Here is a 23,526-nt window from a genome sequence, read left to right as displayed (position 1 = left end):
AGAGAGAAGCTTGCCAGTTAGGGATTCAATGAACAAGGAAATGCCTTACTGTGGCATTGGGAAAGGATAGATCTGGATTACAGAAGTACGACATTTAACTGAAGTTTTTAGTAAATATGTCACTGGAAGCAACGTGTCTGTACGGTGTACATTGTTGTCCCATTTTTTGGTGAAAGGAAGACAAGTAATTTAATGATAATAGAAGTAGATGAAATGTCGCAACGTTAAAAACGTTACTGATGAATTGAAATTTACCGACTGAGGAAAACTTGTAAAATTGGTACTATCAGTGCTTTATTCGTCTCTATAATGAATAATGTAAAGACAGACAAGAGGAATGAAACAGGTGATGAAGATCTCGATGCAGTTTCATTCGTAGAGTCGGCCGTACAAGCCAAGGGATTGGACTAGTGTTCGTATGAAGTCATCTACAATCATTTGAAAGTTCACAATTAAAATGTACTGTATCAGATTTGATGAGTATAGTTTATATAGATTCATACTTAAGATATTTTAGTAGGCCTTTAATTGGCCAATTTCCTTCTTATATGTTTCTAAAAAATTTTCAATGTGTGGGAGAGATCTTGATCTTGTGGTAAATTCTATGATATTTGAGGGAAAATTGAATTGAAATTGGGTACTTGGCCACCCTGTGTGTTTACGTCTTTGATTTAGGAAACCCTCTGGATGGAGGTTAAATTTGAAGTCTGCGGTTTTTGAAGTTTCGTATGTTTGTGATTTTGTTGTGTATTCTTCTGCTGATTGCAATAACTTTGTACCGTAAATCCGTATTATTGTTGCCAGAGGAAAAGATGGAGGTAAATCTGAGTAGTCATATTGATTTTTCGAATTAGTTTCATTTATTTGTTCTTAGCCAATTTTACATTTCAGATTGGGTCGTTCTGTGATAAGTGATTCTCGCGCTATCTTATTACATATTGGTCAATTTTTATTTATTTATTTGCCTATACTTGCTATAGGTAATTTCTTAGTTCTTAGTAGTTGGCCTAAGCGAGTCTCGTAAATAAGGCATGTCGAAATTTCACACAGAAGATCTTAACGTTTTTGTCATTTTTGGGTCTCATATGTGTCATTGAATAGTTAAATGTTGAGTATTGTAAGGCATAGGGTTTTAACATTTAAGAGTTCTGATACAGTTTTAAAGCACCAGGAGTAGTGAAAGGTGTCAATTTCATTGTAACGAGTACGCTCGAAGTTCACGTAGAATTATTTCCTGAGGTTAACATCTGCATTTAGGAATTACTTCTCTATTACTTTATTTGCTATTATGCAAAAAATTTTGGGAGTGGAGAGTTCCAAGACAATAGGGCCGCTCCAATGAGCAAAGCGAGCCATCAGTGTGTGTTTTTGGATGCGACGTCATATTTTATGTAGGTGGCGTTTGGGATGTTTTGTTTGTATGGTACATTTGTATGAGTCGTCGTATATTTTCGTTGTAATAGTCGTTCATTTCCTGCTGGTTACAGCAAAAATCGTTTTGTTCACCAGACAAGTTCATCCTGTAACGCCCATCGCTAATGCAATTTTTCAATCATTCATCAGAAACAGCCGTTTCTCTCAGCAAGACACCATAATTTAGCTTCGGGAAGTTGTCAGATACCGAATATCCAAAATTATCGTACATATACTGTTGCAAGATGTAATAAAATAAGTGCAGTTGTTTTTTGCATATTGCTATTTCATAATCTTAAAATTTATTTTGATGACAAGAAAAATCTTATAGACTAGTGAACTGTTATCCCCACTTAGAAAATGTGCATTTCAAGTGACACAATTCAGATGGGCACCAAAAAGTTGGCCCATCAAAAAGAAAGCAAAAACAGCAAGAAAATTGAAGAGGTTGCTATTTTGGATGCACCAGGAAAAAACAGTTTACCAAAGTTATTTCTGGTGCCGTAGAAATTAGACCTTGATTATTTTTAAGATGATGAATTCAGCAGACTTTGGCTAGGGATTAAATATCGTGTGCAGTTCTGAATTGATGGGGTAAAAATTTCATAAGTGACTGCTGCTATGTAATTTGAATTACATATTTGTTGTTTATCAGGATAACTTTGGTTGTGAAATTGCCTGTTCCATATTCTGTGGCATATTACTTTAGGGTGGTTCAGAATACACTCCATGTGTATTCTATTCATCAGAATATCATCAGTCCAAAATAATTTAAGAATTTAATACTTTTGGCAGTACACACCACAAAATAAGAGTGCATTCATCATTGGTGACAATTGTCGAGGAAAAATTGTACTAGAACTGTGCGCTTCTGATTTGTGTGATGATATTGATCCAGAATATGGTACCTAGTACAAATAGTGGATGCAGACAGATTGTGTACCACTGGAGAATAAATAATGGCATGTTGAAGATTTCATATGTAATTTGTATACAAAACATTGCTGACCGTATTGTAGAACTGAAGGAAAAGCTGAACTGTGGAGAAGTTAAAATTTGGTTAGATTTTTCAGAAAACTGTGCATTTGTTTAACAGTGTTCTGTAGAAGGTTTTCATTTGGAAAGCAGGCTACCAACTGTACATTTCACAGTGATTTGTTTGGTTGAAAATACAGAAGTGCTGCTCAAAAATAGCTGCAGTGGAAGTGATAAACTGAGGCGTGACACCATAAATGTTGGCATTTTGTGGCATAACTAGTCAACCTAATGATGCACATGGTGACTCAACTGCAGATGAATTTTTTTGCTTCAGTGATAATCAGCTACTCAAAAATTTTAAAAACTGTATCCACTTTTTTCAAAGTTTGGGATTACAGAAGTGTCTGATACCACCCGTCAGCTTTGACCCATGATATCATCTATATGGCACCTATGATGTCACTACATAGACACGGCAACAAACACGAAAATACATATAAATAAGACATCTCCCTCCATAAATACAATCAAACTAACGGGACAACTGTGGAAAATTGGGGGTTTTAGGGTGGGGGCAAGCTAAATATAACATTTAAAAAAATACACCAATCCCCAAATAGACAAAATGATGAAAAAAACAATGTTACAACATTCCACTACACCAACAAAGTCTACAGGAATCTGACACTTCACTGCACCTGTATAGGTCAACCACAGCTGATGATACCAAAACACCACCACCTACAACTAACACTACGAAAATTGGAATAAGACAGTTCCCTTGACCTATATAATTCAACCTCAGCTGACGATACCAAAACACCAACATCTACAGCTAAAACTACGAAATTTGTGATCAGTAATTTCCCTCAACCACAACTATTGATACAAAAAACCAATACCTACAATGACGAGAAATAAAACCAAAAGAAAAATCTAAAAATCAAACGTTCCTACATAAATTACAAACACGACCAACTCAAACTCCATTCTGTAATGACGTCAAACACAACACTATTATATCACGAGTCAAAACAAACGGGTGGAATTGGACACTTCCATTGACACCAAAATTTTGGTACAAAAAGCTGACCAGAACTACTTTGGCACTAATTAAGGTGAATTTGCGTGTTATATGCACATGTGAATTGTCAAATGACTGACTGCAAAGGCTAGCTTATAGCATTTCAAAGAAAACCAAATTCTTACAGTGCATTTTAAACACACACAGAAAATAAATGTGGTTGAAACTGTTTATGCTTATTTTTAGAATACTTTCTGCCAGACTGCTGTTCTCCATGAGGAATATTCTGAAAAGTTACTCTTACAGTTAATGGTACATCCACATTTTGTCCTCAAAATTTTACAGAAATAAAATTGTTGAAGGCTGACAGTTCTATTGGTAAGCCTAGAAGAAAAGTTTTCATGTGTATCCACATTAGTTAGAACAAGGGAAAATTGCTAGTTTTATCCAGATTGTTTCTGAAGGATTCCGGTGAAATAAGTTTTGTGGAAACTTGTGATGGGCAATTCCACAGTTACGGGTGTTACATGTACACACCTTAAAACCAGGAAAAATAATGTAAGGAAAAATATTTATTGAATTTAATATTGAAAACTTTTAAGGCTTACATTATATTTCATCTTAGAAATGTTGATACTGGAATTGTTTTATTGTTCTCCTGGTTATTAATCAAAAAAGTAGTGTTACGGGTGTTACCAAAAGTAGACCTGGCCCCTGTTATGAGTTAGGAAATTCTCTAATTTCTGCAAACTTGATGAAGCTTTTATTCTTGTAAAACACTTGTTACGAGGTATTGCCACAACTTTTATTTTGAAATATAAATTTTTATTTTTTTTGGACATCATAACTTAGTATATATATATTTTTTGCTGTTACGGGTGTTACATTAAATGTTACGGGTGTTACATAGATGCATCAGATTTGATTCTTGAAGGAATAAATTTACCTCTTACAATTGCATAAAAAGAAAAGAAGTATTGTAGTTTATTTGGAATAGAAGTATGTACTTAAGGAAACATATTTGAAGGATAAAGCTATTTTTACACAAAAAATTTTGTTACAATTTTATAGTACAACTAGGCCAAGATATTGTTACTTACTTAACATTTACCTCATTTTGTAGGCCTAATAAATTTATGACAAAAATGTTTTCTTATTATTGATTGGTTTAAAAACTTCTTTTAATAATCTTTTTCTGCTACATCCAACTAAAATTGAACTCTTAGTACAAACGGTTACCTTGTTGTTTGATTTCTGGTGTTGTTACCTTAGATAGTACTTGACTGAATTTCAAAAAACAAACATCAGTTTCATCTAGTTTAAAAAGTGTTTTACCTTTTCCTACTGACTTCAGAAACATTATTTTCACATCCTCCTCTTCATCAACCTCACTCTGGCAGATTCCCAAGTAACGGTATTGAGTTTTGGATAGGGTTGGCTTCTTTTTGTCACTTGGAATGTCAACCAAGACAAATAACCCAAATTTTAAATCAGATTTTTCAATTTTATTAGTTAGGTTTAACTCACAAGCACTTCCAATATTGTCTTGTGATTCAGATAGTGAAACAGTCTCCTGATCAGAATCATCAGAACTGCACACTTCATAGAAGTTTATGCATCTTTTGCATGTAATGTTTTAACTTTGGCCTCCTCAGTGCTAAATACTGACACCCTTGTCATTAATGACTCTGCTGTTTTTGAAACCAGCAAATCAGTTGTGTTACAAGGCCGAAAGTGATGGCAGCCCTGGATTTGAGGAATTGCTTGTAATTTTTTCCACCTTTCATCCAAAATAGGAATGTTTGGAGGGCAGCGTGGAGGGTAAAAATCGTAGAGGGAGACAAAGAGATGAATACACTAAGCAGATTCAGAAGGATGTGGGTTGCAGTAAGTACTGGGAGATGAAGAAGCTTGCACAGGATAGGGTAGCATGGAGAGCTGAATCAAACCAGTCTCAGGACTGAAGACCACAACAACAACAGGAATGCTATGCTCCACTGTTATCTTATCAACCCATAGTACCTTAATTTTAGAAAAGCTCATCAGAGTGTAGTCATAAAAGTCAATTGCGTTGTTAATAATAACTTTTCTAGATCTAACAGCTGTCCACACACTCCTCTTCAGTGCACCTCCAATGCCATCCATGGCTCCTTTACCGTGTGAACTGGCAACAAAATTCCACTCAACTGTCAATCCGAAGTCTCTCTCAAAATAACATAGATTTGACAAAGTATGCCCAGCACAGTTGTCAGAAAATATAAAAACTCTTTTAACTTTAGGAAACGCTTTTTTAATGTCCGTTATAACAGTATTAAGAAAAGTCCACACAAAATATTTTGTGTGTGAAAGGTCATTACTGATGACTGCATAGGACCTGACTTCATGGTTTGCAAACTAAATGCAGAAAGTGCAAATAGTTACTTGTGAATGTGCCCAGTGTGCACTCTGTACCTCATCTTGTGAAATTAGAGCATAGTTCTCTGCAAAGTCCATTTGAAGAACACATTCTTCAGTGTCAAGGCTGTTTTTCTTTCCTTTGATGAAATCACTCTGCTTTATCTTCACGTAGCAATGTTTTTTAAACTGCGGCAATTTGTCAACCAGGCATCATCGCAGCTCCCTGAATGTTCACTAAGACAAGGATGATGTTTCGCATCATTTTCCCATTGCTGCCAGACAATCTTTTTAGTTACATCAAAACATTCTGGGATAAATTTGCTCAATTTAATTTCACATTCCTGGCATGACCCAACAACACAGTCTTCGTTCTGTGAATTACAACTTAATTCGTTCAATAATTCCTTGTGATTGCCTGGAACAGCTTTGCTCAAAGACTCAAGTATGCTTATGAAATTGTAGGCTCTTATGAATGACTAGAATTTGCCTCAATAAGCAGTTTACTGGGCCTATATAAAATTTAAAACTGATGTTAACAATATTGTTGTCCTTGGGAAAGTTAGAATGGAAAACATAAACTATATGTAATCTAAAGAATTTTGGGCTTAATTAACTTTTTAGGAGAACATCAGTTGATTCAGGTTAATGCCCCAATTAATAATGTAGGTGCAGTGCTTAAACAAGTGTATGCAGAGGAATAAAAATTTTTGTTAAGCTTAAAACTATTTTCATATGTAATAAACATAGTTAAAAAACTTTTTCCATTCATAATAATACCCTTTGGTTATAATTTAAATGTAGGGCCTAGGCCTACTAAAGATGAAGGTGGCATTAAACCTTCCAATTCAAGTTACGGGTATTATGCATGTGTTAAGTAACACCCAAAACAAAAATTACTAACACCAGTAACAGCTCTAAGAGTGTTAAATAAGACTTCAAAATGCCATGTAATGGTATGATATTGTGAAACATGTGCATAACCTCACTTTTACAGAAAGGTATTGAACAGAACTAATTTACTAGATTACAAATTAAACTTTTGTATCTTTTTTGTTACGGGTGTTATAAGCTGCACGTATATTATAAAACTAACAAAATAAAGAAATGCAATTAGCTTAGCTCAACAAAACGAATTATTGTGAGCTATAACAATGTTGACTTCAATATTCTTTGCAACAATAGAACAATCAGCCACAGATAACACAACTAATACTCATCTGGAAATAGCATAAAACATACCTCTCTGTGGTGCCATAGAATAGTGCACTTTAAACACTTAGTGAAGGTAGAAATTTAATTTTTTCATAGTCATGATATTTTGCAATGTACTTTTAACTTGGCATTTTTAAGATTATATTTGAAATATTGTCATTTTAATTTTTTTTGTCACAAAGTCTCTTTAACATGGAATGACCCTGATGTTATTTGTTGCCAAAAGTTCTAACTCCAGAGGAATCATCCAGAATGCAGAGTTTCAACTTTACATCTAGGTCAGAATGTTATCTAATTTATGATAACAGCAAATGGGTTGATAACATTTATGAAATCTCAATTGAAGAACAAGATACATGATTACTTGATGCATCATTGTGGCCATTCACATTTGTTCCACTGACTACTTGGAAGGGATATCTGTTGGACTGCTGGCCAGTATATTCTTTAAAAGCTGCTAGTTCATGAATGCCTTTTGGGTAGACAATTTCCTAGATATGCTCATTCATATAGTTGATGCACATTTTAACCAGTTGTGCTGCTGATAAACACATGTGGTTGTACTTGATAAAATCCTGCTTTGTGGTTCTTTAGAGAACTGGTCTTAGATTTGACTGTGTCCACTAAGCAGCCCAGTGTGACAGTTGGAAACCTCTTTCAAACAATTTCCTAACAGGTTTGGGAATCTCTGAAAAAGGCTACACCTGAATCCGGATTTCTCTGGCTATCAGGTACCTTGGTGATTTCCATCTAATAGTAGTGGCAATATGTCCCATGTATGGATACAAGTCAGTGCTCAAAGAGAGCTCTTCAGATTAGCAGTGAACTGTTTGTACAATGTACTTGTCTGAATCTGTGAGCTGACTCACAGTAAACTGTTCAGGTTTTAACATAAACTTTGTATAATCACATTTTGCCAAAGTATTTAAAAATTGCAACTTTTGCTCAGTGATGTATAATAGGATTTCTCTTGTCATCAAAATCAGTTGTACAATTTTGAAAGGGAAATATACAGTAACCATTTACATTCCTTTAGTCATGAAATTTTGCAAGAACATAACTGAGATTTTTTTTTTTTTTTTTTTTTTTTTTTTTTTTTTTTTTTTTTTTTGCCTGTCTGAAAAAAAATGCCAAAATTAAATTTAGTTACCTCAGAATAAAACGTACTGTTTCTGACTTATGTTAAGCAAACTGTGTAGCTTTTCTGAGATAGAAGAGATCAAAATTAGCTACATATTGAAAATGTTCAATATGACTCATTGGCTTTGGCCAGTGACATAATGTTAATGGCTGTTGTCACATCACCTTTTGGTGCATATATTCAGTTTTGTCGTTAGTTCGCAAAGCTAACTATTTCGATCTCCAGTTCACCTTTGTAGCTCAACCCTAGACTAGGATATCAATAACCAACCCCCCCCCCCTCCCCCCCCCCCCCCCCCACCACCACCACCACTGGCCACAACTATAAAAGTCTGTATACCAGTCTCCAGTTAACCTATATAGCTCAACCCTAGGACCAGGATCACAATAAAACCCCTACAACTACAAAAGCCAGCATACCAATCTCCAGTTCACCTGTATAGCTCAACTGTAGAGTAAATGTACCCTCACGGTGTCAGCAGCTTTGCTGTTGCATTTGTTAACTGCATGCGCGGTGAATGATGGGAAGTGAACATGACAAATTATAAGTCAAATAGGACAAGGTGGTGGAACCCATAAGAAAAATAGATTTTGATAAACGTAAGTGGATCAATGTTTTTTAATTGAATGATGAGAAAGTGCAGTTGAATCAGTGTTTATTAATAAGTCACATGTTCTATATACTAATAATAATTGATTCACAAGCCTCCTCCCGTGATTTAATTAAAAACATTGACCCAATTGCTCAATAGTTTTATAGGGACCTAAGAGTACAGTTTAAGTTTTACGACATGTTCTGTTTTGTGTGATAACTTTCTGCATAACGTGTTCCATTGTGCCTCCATGTAATTTCGTACACTTCACATCATGGCAACTGTAGTGACAACATACCTCTCAAACACATCGCCACCACATAATTAAACTGCTGGAGCACACCACCTCTTCATACAATGTGCTCTCTACAACAGCATTTCATTTCCACTCCAAAACACACACACTGTGGCTCAGTGACGTCAAACAACGCATTGCGGTATAGTGCTGCTATATCAAGAGTCAAAGCAGATGGGAGCTATCCTGCAACCCAGTGTACCAGTTTGGTTTAGAGTTGGTGAAGTCAACGAATGTAATAGAATGACTAGGTGACACACCAGTGATTGTTGCCCCCACATGAAACTTTGAATATGGTGCAAGTAATTATCTTTCGGAGACCTTACACTCCTGAGGAATGAGATCAGATCTGATCTCGAATGGCAAGGTGTACATTTTGTCCGACGTGCACAAAAGGGTCCCAAGGATAACTGGATAGATACACACACTTTGGTCTTTTCCCTTTTAAGGAAGTATCCTCCCAGAAAAAGGTAAAGTTATTGTGGATAGGTTTGACACAACCTTATATCCTGCTGCTTGTCAGGTGTTCCCAATGTTTGCACTCTGGTTGTATGTCATCCTGCAGCATGGTAGACTCAAAATGTGGAAACTGTGGGCAATCGCTCCTTGAAGGACATATCTGTAAAGAATCACCTTAGTGTGCCAGATGTACTGACCACCACCCTCAGTGTTCACTGGCTTACAAAAATGTTAATCACTTTACTGCCTGTTGTGTACTGAGACAAGAAAAAGTGAATGCTTGCATCTTGTCAACATGATGAACAATTGCACAAAAGTCGTTGCCATCACCCAACTTATCCCATTTTTTTCCAAATTAGATCTACTTCCCTCCACTCCTGTAGTTTGTGAGACACCATCTTGTGGAACCACTTCCCACACCCGGTAAGAGAAGCAGCTTTCTCCTCAGCATCTATTGGCAACACAGTTTTCTCTTTGGACCACTCTCCCTGGAAACCCTCAGATCAGAGGCCTACCACTGGCCAATGGTTGAAGGAGCCACAGCCTGAGAATCCCAGGGCTGCCTACTCTTAATCAGTCCTCACTCACAGATGATAAGATCTTGCAATAATATCAACCACCTAATGCTCTGAAACATGAGGAGGAGCTTACTTTGGTGACCCTGGAAGTGCCAGATCGGCTACACCATTGCTTTCTGAGTCTATTTTCGTTGATGTTCTGCCCGCATCAGTGACAGTAATCTTGGGACATGACCTGTCCTGCCCCTTCTCTCCTAACCAGGACACTCCAGCATGTTTATCCTTGGTCCCTTTACTCCCCAAACCAACCAACCGTGGTATTCCAATGGAACTGTAATTTATGCTTCTGGCACCTCGTAGAACTGCAACAACTAATTTCCTTTTATTCAGTAGTCTGTATTGCTCTCCAAGAAATTCACTTTAGTGATGGTCCTTCCCTAACACCTTGTGGTTATTGTAAATTCTGTTGGAATTGTACTGGCCATGGGAGGGGGACTGGAAGAGTCTGTACATTGGTTTGCACAGATGTCAATGAGTGGATTCCAGTTTGTGCCACGTTAGAAGCAATAATGGTACAACTGCACCCAAGTGATCAACATTTGTAACTCTTATTTCCCTCCAGTCAGGGCACTTACTTCCCTTGAGATGACCAACAACTCCCCCCCCCCCCCCCCCCCTCCCCCCTCTCCCGCCCTTTTCTACCACGTGGGGACTATAATATGCACCAGCCCCCTGTGAGGAAGTAACATTTCGTCAGGTAGGGATCTTCTGATTGACCATCTTCTTTCTGATCTTGATCAGTGTCTGTACTCACACCCACTTCAGTACTGCTAATGGCACATTTTAGGCTCTCAGCCCTACAATCTCTTGTGGCTTCGCAGAATTGGTTGCTCCATGGTGGTCCTTGGAGAGTGAGCACTTCCCAGTGATCCTGTCACTTCGTTGTGACCACCCGATGAACCAGCTACCACATTGGGCTCTTCAAAGAGCCAACTGGCAGTTACATACTTCTGCTGTCACCTTGATACCCTGCAGTCAGATTGCATTGACAAGATTGTAGGTGGTGTCTCAGATTCATGCTAAGGCTCGGTAGCTAGCTAAGTGCCTCAAGAAGGAATTCTGGGAGTGCTGAGTGTCCTCACTGGGAACACATACCTCTTCCTCCTAGGTGTGGACCACCTGGGCCACCAAAGATCAACAACTGTTCCATGCCTCATCCTTCAGGGTGGTGTTTGTACCAGTGTATCGGTTCTTAATGAAGATCTTACAGCCCACTTTGTGACAGAATAGGTATCCTCTTCTTATCCAGCTAACCTACAAAAACAAGAAGTTAAGGACATCCCACTATATCCTCCTCCACTGTCCACATGCGCTTCCCCTGACCAAGCCAAGTTATATAATGAACATTTCACTGACTGGAAACTGCTTCAGTCTCGTGCTTCATCTCATAATCTGGCATCGGGTCCAGATTCAATTCATCGTCCGGTAATCCAACACCTGAATGTTATTCAACTTGGGGTTTGCAACCATATTTGGCTTGAAGGTATATTAGCTTCACAGTAGCAACATAGTATTATCGTTCCAGTCCTTAACCCAACTAAAATCCCAATGTCTTTTGACAGCTACTGACCAATTAGGGTCATCAACATGCTTTGCAAACTGTGTGGAAGGCTTGTTGCCCATTGGCTGTGTACTTCTTATCCTGGGGCCTTTTGTCTCATTATTAGTGTGACTTCTGAGAGGGACATCCACAGTGAAAACCTGGTTGGATTGGAAATGGCAATCCTGCAGTCTTTATGAACACCAGCATCTCATTACAATCTCTTTGGACCTACGTAAGGCATAAAACATTTGGCTTCATCACTTTTTCCTTACCTTCCATGACTGGAGCTAAGACTCTCTATTGATTTTTACTCATTAGTTTATTCTCCCCACTTGTTCCTGGTTAGTTGGTACTTCACTCAACTTTCCAAGGGTCCAAGAGAATGGCGTCCTCCAGGGCACCCTAGTGTCGCACTATTTCTCGTCACCATCAGAGGCTCATGACCTCTAGTCACATGCGGGCTATTTGTTGGCACCTTTAATATTTGGTATGGTTCTCACTCCATAGCCTCAGCTGAACACGAATGTGGCCTTCGGAAGTAAAGGAAAATGGACCACTTCCTCATCCACAACATTCACAATGTAACTAACTTCTTCAGTAGCTTCCTGGGCAGCCTTTGTGGTATCTTCAAAATATTACCGTCTATAGTTACCCACATGCCACAGAAATAATTGACGCACACATTCCTTAGAGCTGCCCCAGGCTCCATGGTCTCTACACAACACCTATTATCACCCAATTGGGAAATACTACTACATTAAATCAATACCACACATTGCTATTCACACGCTCATTTAATTTGAAAACGGTAGTGTGATCTGGGTGACTGCTAGCACAAAAAAAAAGCAGTAATAGTATTGGTGCAAGCCACGTTCAAGTGGCAACTGACAAAGGAAATCACAGCAGCTTCAGCAAAGAACTACTACCCCACCCTACGCATTAGCAACAGAGTGACAATAAACACTGGCGGTCTGAGAGACTGCACCTAGGACATTAACGGTTAAGGAAAATATGCGTAGAGAATCAAATACTATCATATTCTCCAGTATTTTGATTTTTCCATAATTTAATATTGATAACTAAATAGTTAAAAAACTAAATGATTGAACTGTTTTTTTATCTTCTATGTCCTGCCTAAACTTCCCAAACCTTTTTTTAAGCAATGATAATGCATTTGATTCATTTGCTCATTTCACTACACCCAAAGCATTTCTATTTAATGATTAACATCTGATAAATATCCTGTAAAGTGAAGCTTTAACTTTTAATGAAATTAAGTTTTTAGCAACAGATTAATAGCTAAAAAGTCAACTTTTTTATTAATGTTGCCCAGCTACATGTGGGAGTGCAGCTGGTCGACAAATTGTAAAAATAATATTCCAACAGCCATTATACTTATAGCTTTTTACTTAGGCTATCAATTTAGACTTCTCAATAGTCATCTTCAAGCCATGTAGCATGATCAACAAAAATCATCCAGTCACGCATGTACATAACAGGCAGTCATATGTGCACCTGGTTTCTGTAGAAGACTTCACGAAAATTGTGCATTCACTTGCTCTTCACTATCCATAATACTGCCTTCAAGTTTCCCTTTTATAAATTCCTCCACCTTTAAGCATTCCTTTCTTTGCTTGGTAGTGGCTTACCATCTGAATTTCTAATGTTCGTACAGTTACTTCTCTCCATCCAAAGATTTTTTTCCTGAAGTAACTACTTTTTGTGTACGCAGAATTGATCTTTCCTTAGAGACTCACATGTTTCTACAGGTTTTTTCCTCTAACCATTTGTAGTTTGGCGTTTTGCACTTGCTGTCAGCCAAACATTTTAGATCTGTTCCCTTTTTTCTTGCTTTGTATACTTTGTTTTTAAATTTTCTGCTTGCATGTGTTTAATATCTTGTGTATTAGCTAAGCAATTCAGCTGGTGTGTCGTTTTTACTAATTTATCCTCTGCTACCTTAACTATTTCTTCTCTCACAACTTCCCATTTATCTCCTGTTGTCTTTCTTTCAACTATTTCTGAATTGTTGCCAAATCCTCTCTCTGACACACTCAGGTGATTCTAGTTGTTCATATCCCGTCTTCTGAATTTCCTACCTTTTGACAATAAAGTAAGCTTTAATCTGCATTTCACAGCTAATAAATTATGGCCGAGCCACATCTACTCCAGTAAAGATTTTGCAGTTTAAACTCTGGTATTAAAATCTCTGTCATATGTATTCCAGCTGAAGCCATTGTGTGTCTTGGCGTCTTCTATTCAGGCAACGTTATTTCATGATTCTTAAACAAAGTTTTAACAGCTGATTGTGTGATACTCTGTGCAAATTCTGCCAGATGACTTGCAGTTTCATTATTTCACTAATCCATTTTCTCTCACTAGTTGTCCTTCCCATCCATTTGCTGCTAGTGAATTCCAGGTTCCTATAACAGTGGAAGTTTCATCTACCTTACTTTACTGAATAATTTCATTTATTTCATCATACATTATTCAATTGCATCGGCGGTGGTGCTAGTGGTCATATATAAATGTAGAATTATGGTGAGTCGTGGCTTTGTGTCTATCTTGGCTGTGATGACCTGTCCACTAAGCTTTTCACATTCGTTAACTCACATTCCTGTTGATTATTAGACCTATTCCTGTATTACCCCTATTGGATTTTGTAGTCACCTGACCAGAAAGTATATTCTTCCTGCTACAACACTCCACTAATTCCCATTCTATCTTACCCAGATTGCTCCATTTCTGTTTTGAAGTTTTTTAATGTGTCTATGTGATTGAGAGATCTGACATTCCTCTCTCTGGCCCATAGAATGCCAGAATTTTTTTATCATCCTCCATACTAGTCTCTCTCCCCCCCCCCCCCTCCCCCTCCCTGCCTCCCTCATATGTCCAAGGGATGGAATATTTAACATCTTGCAGTTGCGTGACTGGAAATATGTTTGTAGTTTTCCTCGCTGTCAGTTATGTCGCACTACCAACGTAGCATGAGTGTGGAATTTAAAGAACACTTATTGGCACACCTTCACCATATCGTTACCCCCTGATCTCCCTCCCAAGAAAGAAGTGAAGCTGTCTTCTGACTTACCACTGCTGCTAGCACTGATCCCTCCCTGAAATCCCCAATGCCCGAACCTCTATTCATGCGAACCACCAAAAATTCAGATGAGCACTTCAGTGTGATAAAAATCATCCATTGAGGATGTACTTCAAAAGACTGGGAGCCTGATCCTGTTATCTATTTACATAAAACATGGGTTATTTGAAAAGATTCATAACCACTATACTTCTTTTCAAGTATAGAAAAACTCTATGGAATAATGCAGTGTTTATAGGCACTAGTCAAGAAGTATCGGGATGCCACTTGCCCCTTCATTCTTGCTGAAAAACTAGTGATGTACTTCATTTGAGCTTTGGCATCTGAAAGCTATGCTACCACCTCCCACCTCCATAAAAGAGAAGTGGGAAGTAATGGTTGACCCTTCAGTTCTCCACCCTTGGAAACCAGTATAAGTGGGAACTCCCAAGTGCTTTTGTGCAGTGCCACACCATGCACCAGGTCCTGATTATGTATACACAACCAGATAGTACATCATATACCTAGGCATCACATTCTTGAGTGTATAATTGAATCTAGCATGAGAATAAGTTAAAATATAATTAGTCCAATTTTACAACCGGAAAAGAACCTGTCATAAGGTGGACAGCTACTGCTCTAATTGTGCTATTGGTGTTAAATGCAAGGGGTTTGAATGAATGGCGAACAGATGGCTGATGGAACGCAGTTTTGGGAACGCAGTTTTGGGAAGGCCACTTCATTGGTGACTGCCAGATTCTTTTGGAAACTGTGAGAATAGCCTTCATCCATCATCAATGCCTCATTGCCATTTTTTTGACTTGCTACAAGCCAATTACACTGCATAGTGGGATGAGATTCTTACTATTTTCAGAATTGCCACAAGTTATGGAAATTGGGAAATGTCAGGGAATTCAATCATGTCAGGGAAATATCTGGGAAATTTGAAGAAAAAAAAAAAAACACTGGAGAAAATCTTGTTTTTGTCTCAGTAGATGAAATGGTTTGTTTACTGAGTTGTTGTGTATTGTCGCTGACTGGCCGCAGCTAAGTATGTGTGCTGCTTCCCTACTCCCTCATTCTTACCGCTTCTCCCCTTCCCACCACTACCTTCAGCTTGCAGTCAGTGCTGCCACCACTTCTTGCTGCTATCCTAGCAGCTGCTGACGGGAGGCAGGGGGTATGAGGATTGGTTTGTTTGAATCTGATTCTCAGAGATTGTTGATGCAGTGGCTGGTGGTCATGTTTGCATGAATTGTGTCTAAGTGATTGTGTGAATGTGTGTGTGCTTGTTTTCTGACAGGCTATGGCTGAAAATTAAGTGTTGAGTGTGATTGTCTTTTCTCCAAGTCTGTCTGTCTGTGGCTCAGTGACTATCTTTACAGTGAGTTGCTTCCTATCCTCATTAGTATTGATTCTCAGAGTATTTGCACACATAATCTGTTGCTCTGTTGCATGGATTAATCACTGTGGCCTCATTTCATCGACATGGTGTCTGTGACATGTGAAGAGCTGGATTTGCACTACGGGCCAAAACTTCTGGCCATTTCTGGGAGTATCTAATGGATCGATCCTACCAATCTAAAGCCTGTTGTTTCCCACTAATGTCCAGGCCCTGCCTGTCAGATCTAGTCTCACTGATCTGACTGCAATCAGGGTCTGTTTGTGTGTGGCATAATATGGCAGATTTTGAGTGCTCCTCAGCAGGCCAGAGGCCATAGGCGATGGATTTAAGAAATTGTGACTGTCTTACTGCAAGTACATTGTACAGTGCACCATTTTATAGACATTTTATTCATTGTAGTACATTTTGGCTCTTCGAAAGCAGTTTCTAATATGTAAAGTATGGACGATAAGAAGAAGAAAATTGTGACAGTTTGTACACTATGTACTCATGTATTTCTAAAAAGAAAAATCACACAATACCTGTTAAATAATAGACATAACACAGTGGGTAATAAACGACAATAATGAATGTAGTAGAACCAACATTTCATTGGTAGTCACTTATACTGGTGGTTTACACAACTCTTCCCTGCATTATACACTTCTTTCAAGAGGCCTACTTTTTTCTGAAGTTATTTCTGAAATCAGTGAAGGTACTTTAAATCTATCTTGCAGCTCCAACGAAATGCGTACTGTATTTTTGTCACCAAATGTGTTTCATTTTATTGAAATGAAACAACAATGGTCTTAATGAAACACACGTACAATTTGGCTTGCTTTCTCCATCTAAAAACAGATCATTACAAAATATGTTGTTAGTACTTAAGATTTTGTGCTCACACGGGCGACAAATACAGAAGTCCTTACATTTTTTGTCAACTTATGTCTTTACTTATCCTTGAGATTTCAAAATTTGTCAGGAAAAAAATGCTAAAACCTGTTTGGAAATCGGGGAATTTTACTTGGGGGAAACCTATGGCAACCCTGTGATTTTACATGGATAGGTGGGTAGCGTCCTTAATATCATTATCTAATTTTTTTTTCACATTCTTCCTTCCCTGTTCAACAAGGTCCTTCTCACAGTTTTTCCCACGCAGTAGCAATCAAATAACTTTGAAAGGCCATAGGCTCTATAGTCTTATCTTCCCTATATGTTGTAACAGTTACATGTATTACAGTTCAGTTGTGAATTGCAGAATGCAAACTACAAGGTACTGTAAGGAAATGTTAGCCTGTCACCGTATCTTTCAAATCACTATTTCCAGAACATGTCAAAATTACTTCTGCAACTGAACAGACCACTCGCACCCAAATCTTTAATTATATAAGAAGTTATGTAAGCTAGTAGAGATATGACACTTTCTGCTAGTTTTGCCTCTCCCACAGTTTCCTCGAATACCAAATTAGCTGTTGCTTGATGCCTCAGGATGTATCCTATCAGACTCGTTCTTAGAATCAAATTGTGCCATAAACATACTTTCTCCCGACTCAGTTCAGTACTTTATTGGTTATCCAACCTACTCATCTACTTCTCAGCATTCTTCTGCAGTACATTGCGAAAGTTTCTATTCTCTTGCTTGTGTTCTTTATTGTCCGTGTTTCAATTCCTTACATTGCTACGCACCAGACAAATACTTTCAGGAAAGGCTTTCTAATATGTAAGTTGACATTAGATTGTAACATTTCTATTTCTGAGGAAAACTTTTCTTGGCATTATCAGTCTGCATTTCATATATTCTTTGCTTCTGTCAGTGTCATTTGTTTTGCTATTCAGATCGCAAGTCTTATTTACTACTTTTAGTGCATCATTTTGTAATTTCTCTCATTACTCATTGTACACATTGTATAACATGAGTAGTAGACTACAGCCCTTGTCAGTTACTGCCTCCCTTTCATATCTTGTGACTGTTAAAACTGCAATATGATTTCTGTGTAAGTTGTCAGTAACTTTAGCTCTCTTATTTTATTCTTGACAAGTAAACCAACCAATGCTTTGCAATTGCTAAGTATGTAAGGGAACTGAGTATACGTCCTAATCTGGGGCATCCCTGGGAACTGTCAGGCACAAATTTCGGCTCCTCATTGCAGCTTCACCCACTTTGAATGCAAGGAACTCGAAATTATAATCATTCACATATAATATGAATGAAAAAGAGTCCTTAGCTTGTGTTCTTGGTTTTTTATTGTTTTATTTTTTTGTGTACAATACAATCACAAAACTTCAGATTGTCCATCTTTTTCATTTTTTGAATACTATGTGGTAGGAGTATGAACTGGATTTCTGACCTAGCAGTTTCGAAAGGGCAACATACAATTGGCAATGTAAAAATCATTGATTGTAAATAAGTCACAATGTGTTTGAATGTTTAACCTTGAACTTTATTTTTGCAAACGAAACCTTGACTGGAAATTGAAGTCACTTAAGATGAATGAGGACATCAGTTGGTATCATTGGTGTACAGGATATGAGAACACCCTCTCCAATTGTTGAACCTGTGAGGATAGTAGCTTCAGTAACATTACTTCTCAAGTTTTAATCCACAAATAGGTACCATTACAAAGTTTTGGAGTATTGAGAGTGCATAATAGTATTACAGGAATACCAGCTCTAACACTTTAGACAACCTGAAACGATGTGAAGTTGGATTGCAAAATTTACACCTCTCTCAATTCAGTTGACTTACTTGACCTTCATAGCCGATCTTCTCTGGATTGCTGGCTCCGTTGATCTCAAAAACCTTCTTCGAAAGGTTACAGGAATTTATAAGACACTCTACTTTTGAAATAATCCAGTACTCGAAGATTACTTGTAGTTCAGTCTTAGTATATTTCAACTTCCACCAATAACATATTCACCATTTCTCACATTAATATTGAAATGTTTACAAGTCAACCGATTCGTCTCTCGCTGGTCTTGATAAAGTACATCTGCAATAAAATTGGTTTAACACTCACATAATTTATGAACCCGTCTTGCCTCTAGCGAGTCCAATACGTGAAGTACCTAAACGTCTATATTCAATTGTTCATAAAACAGCAAAGAATACTACATAATTACTCCTTGTTCTTTCATCACGGCTTCTGTGGCGCTAGCGGCAAACACTTGTCGGCGTCGTTTGGCCGCCACACTTAGTCTTCTCGTAAAAAACTTCCAACTCACACAGAAACAAGTTTTCACTCTCCCACTTGTATTTAAAATATCGTGTGTTCAAGATGGTAGGAGTATGAGTGGTTCTAGAATTTATGCGGAAATTGTCACAGCACTACATATCTCTCACCTCAGCTCGAACACTCGAAGACTTCCATTAACTTCGGAATGCATGTGTGCCAATGTTGCGATGTTATACTGTCTCTCCAGAATAAATCATGCCCTATAATTTTCCACTTTAATGCTTGATTGGGAGGTAAGGAATTCCTGATACACATAGCAAAGATTTCTGTAAAATAAGGATCGTGATGGATGTTTCCTTTTATTCTTAGCCATTTTTTGTACCCTGGTGTACAGATGTTCTACTGTCATAAAGTTAATTGCAAAAATTATGCCAGATCCTTCCGTACATTTAAATTCCTCCATATCGATAGGTAACATAGACAAAGCATCTGGTACTATATTCTCAGGACCTTTTACATACTGTATCCTAATGTCATATTCCTGTAGGAACAACATCCATCACATTAATCTACTATGTAACAATTGACTACTCATTAGAAAAGATAAACTTGATGGTCTGTATAGATAAGGATTTTTGTCCCCCATACTAGTGTTTGAAATTTCTGGCTGTTCCATACAATTGCTAACAGTTCCTTTTCTGTAGCCGTGTAATTTAATTCATGTTTATTCAGACTACGGCTAGCAAAGGCTGTGGTTCAATGTTCTCCATGATCTAGATCCCTCTCTCCTTGGAAGAGTTCTGCAGCAATACCATTATCAGATGCATCGGTTGAAATTTTAAATGGCTCGTGGATGATGTAGTATGGGTGATTCTACTAGCGCTCTCTTGATGTTTTCAAATGCATCATCTGCCTCTTGATCCCAAGCCCACAGTATTCCCTTTCTTAACAAATGTAAAATTCTTGGGTTGTTCAGTTCTTGACTTGGTATATAATGTCTATAGTATTCGGCCATTCCTATAAATCCCTTCAATTGTCTTATGTTTCTTGGGGATGAACGTTTAGCTTTTATGCATTCAGGATCTGGTGTATACAATATGCCCCAAAAACTTATGCTCTTGCTGCACAAAGTGTAATTTAGACAATTTCAGTGTAATACCTTTTTCTTTAAACTTTTTTCAGGGTCTTACTCAAATTAAGACAACGTTCTTCCCAGGAAGCTGAGATTATGAGGATGTCATCTACACATATTATTAAATCCTTAAACAAATCTCTCCCTAGTGCCTCGTCCAATGCACGTATAAATACTGATACTGAGATTATTAAGTCCAAACAGTATAACACATTGAAATGATACTATTTACCATTAAACAGAAACGCGGAATACTTCTTTGATTCAGGATGTAACCTAATTTGCCAATATCCCGCAGTCAGGACCATCGTGCTAAAAAACCTTGCATTCTCAAATTTGGATAACAGTTCATCAGTGTTAATGAGTGTGTCTCGTTCTGTCTCTATATTCAATGTCGCGTGTCTAGCACTAATCGCACACCTCCTGTAAATGTTTTTACTACTGCTAAAGGGTTATTCATGATGCTAGAACTACGTTCTATTATATTGTTGTCAATCATTTTGTCAATTTAATCCTTAACTGCTTCTTTCAAACTTGCTGCTATTGGGTATGGTTTACAGAAAAATGGAGGTTTTAAACTTATATATGTAATCGCTGATATTACCGGGACGATGGGAAAATACATCTTCATATTCCATTAGAATTCTATATAAATCTAGTTTTTGTTCATTGATTAATATTGGAGATTCATTTACTTTGTTTTGTATGTCAGCTCAATGTGATACGTGATGTACATTATCAATCTCTGGTGACAATCGTGCTGTAGCAGTTAATTGTCGACATTGACACTCAGTTTGTTTACCAATGTTGCTGTCTGTCACAAATGGTACCCAATATCTACTGCCCACTTTCCCAAAACATAGATGATTTTCCTCAAAGTTTAAAATGACTTTAAATTCTAATAGCTAGTATAACACAAATAATACATCTCTATTGATATTTTCTACTATTAACAATGTCTGATGAAACAAATTATTTCCAATGTGGCAGTTCACCTGGGTTTTGTGTTTCACAACTTTGCTCTTCGTTCCTATTTTACCAACTATGTCAACTCCCATTACTGGGAACGGAGGTAAGTGATTTCTAGTCTGTACTGTGCTAAAGAACGTTCTAGAAATGAGTGACACCTCACTCCCTGAATCTATAAATATGTTAAGTTCAGAAGTCTCCATGGTTCCTGCTATTATTGGTTGTGGATTATTGGTAGTCAAGCTTGGTTCTTCCAGTAACAACCATTCTTTTGTAGGTATTTTGTGCATGGAATTGACATACTTATTATGAACCAGGCCTCCTAGTGTCTCTCTACGACCTGGGCCCCGGCCCTGGATCCAGATCGCACTAAGTTTTCCTCATTATTAGTAATCACTGGTTGGTTACCAAATTGAGGTACTACATTACCACTTTGTGCTCTTATATTACTTGGCACAAATTCCTGTGAAGTTACTGTACCTAAATTTGAAGGTTCTGATAATTATCATTACCATTATTTCTATTGCACTGGTGTACTCTAGCTAAGTTGGCCTCATGTTTTTTAACATTATTGTTACTATTCCTTTTGTAATTCTGATTTTTCTCTTTGGTGTACGTTCATGTTGCAGTCTTTATTTAAGGCATCTAGTGCATCCACAAAGGACAACTCTTCTACTGTTTTCCACCCACTACGTAGTATATCTTTCCTCGCGTAAATGGGTAATAGTCTTATTAAAATTTGAACTAATCCCTCTTCCTCCATTGGCTTATCTAACTACTTCACCAGTGTTAAATGCCAGTCGAAATACTTTCTCACTGTACCCCACATGTTATTGTAATACATTGGGTCCCACAAGTCTGATATTAATTTCTCCTGGGCACTTGCTGACCAGTACTTCTCTTCAAACTTCTTTTGAAAATTTACCCAAGAGGAAAAGTTCGCAATGTTTACTGTACCCCACTCTGAGGCTTCCCCTAATATATACCCAACAGCAAGTAATCTTTTTCGAATCGTCCCAGTTCTTGGGCAAGGCTTGGTTGAACCTTTTCAAAAAATGGGTAGGATGTACTTCCGTCTGGCTTAAACTTAGGGAATTGCCTGGATAATCCAGAACTGGCTCCCCATTGTAAATCCATCATTACCTCACTAGTCAATACCACATTAGAAGTCACCCTATTACCTATTTTGTCCTGAATAAGTTTGAATTCTTTCCATAGTTCACCCGTACCTCTCTTGATGTTACTAAGCTCAGAAGATAAAACAGGAGATACGTTCTCGGAGAGTACTCTCACAGCAAGTTTTTGGTCTATCATCTCTTCTTCCTGTTCCTCCAGATTGCTTATATTTATTATGTCTGAGGTTGCTAGTCTCTAAAGTTCTTCCACTTTATCTACTCGAGTGTTAACACCTGCAATTTGCGACTGGTCTATTGGTATTAACTTATCCTGCTTTTCAACATTTTCTTTTAAGGTATGCAACCTCTGGTTTACAGCATCAAATGTAACATTACATAAATTTTGAAATGATCCTAATTTTTCACTCAGTTCAGTTTCTACACTTTTACATTTACCTTATTAGCAAATTATCAAATTCTAACTTTTTTAAATTCTGGAATTGATCATTCTACCTCTGATTATTCAGTGAACAGTCAGAACCTGTTGCCAGTGATGTGGAAGGCATAGTATACTGTTAGCACAGCCTATTCTATTGATGGTGTGAGTGGAATGGTCTACTGCCTGTCAAATCTCTGGAACAGTTTTGAAGTGAATGCCACGAAGTGGTTCCTTCATCTTCGGAATCAAATCAGTCCCAAGGACTTAAGTCTAGGCAGTATGGTGGATGGTACAGTACTTCCCAGTCCCATCGACTCAACAGAGCAGCCACAGCTCACGCTGTATGTGGCTGCGCACTGTTGTGCAGAAAGTGTCACTGCTTCTTTCGCAAAGCTGGTCGCAGGTGATGCTCCAAAAACGAACAGTAATACTGTGTATTGACGTAGTGCGTTAGGAGAACACTGTCACAGTTGTACACGAGAATCGTAATAAGTTTAGACCGCTCCATACGCACCATCAACAGGCTCTGCTAATGATATGCTACGTCTTCCACATTGCTGGCAACGGGTTCTACACAACACTGTTGGTGACTACTTTGAAGGGCAG

General features: G+C 37.8%; 1 protein-coding gene across 4 annotated transcripts in view; it reads left to right on the top strand.

The window, feature by feature from the left end:
- The first annotated feature begins 682 nt into the window (after positions 1-682).
- The window catches only part of LOC124619528 (protein Spindly-like), a 125,739-nt gene continuing 102,895 nt past the window's right edge, over positions 683-23,526 (top strand). For all 4 annotated transcript variants that reach the window (XM_047145979.1, XM_047145980.1, XM_047145978.1 and 1 more), the window contains exon 1: positions 683-818. In XM_047145979.1, coding sequence (XP_047001935.1) covers positions 729-818 — 90 coding nt within the window. In that variant the 5' untranslated portion in view covers positions 683-728. The remainder of the gene's footprint in view (positions 819-23,526) is intronic.

Source organism: Schistocerca americana, chromosome 6 (genome assembly GCF_021461395.2).
Source record: "Schistocerca americana isolate TAMUIC-IGC-003095 chromosome 6, iqSchAmer2.1, whole genome shotgun sequence".
Lineage (NCBI taxonomy): Eukaryota > Metazoa > Arthropoda > Insecta > Orthoptera > Acrididae > Schistocerca > Schistocerca americana.
The sequence above is the reverse complement of the archived record's forward strand: the minus strand, read 5'-3'. Positions and strand labels throughout refer to the sequence as shown.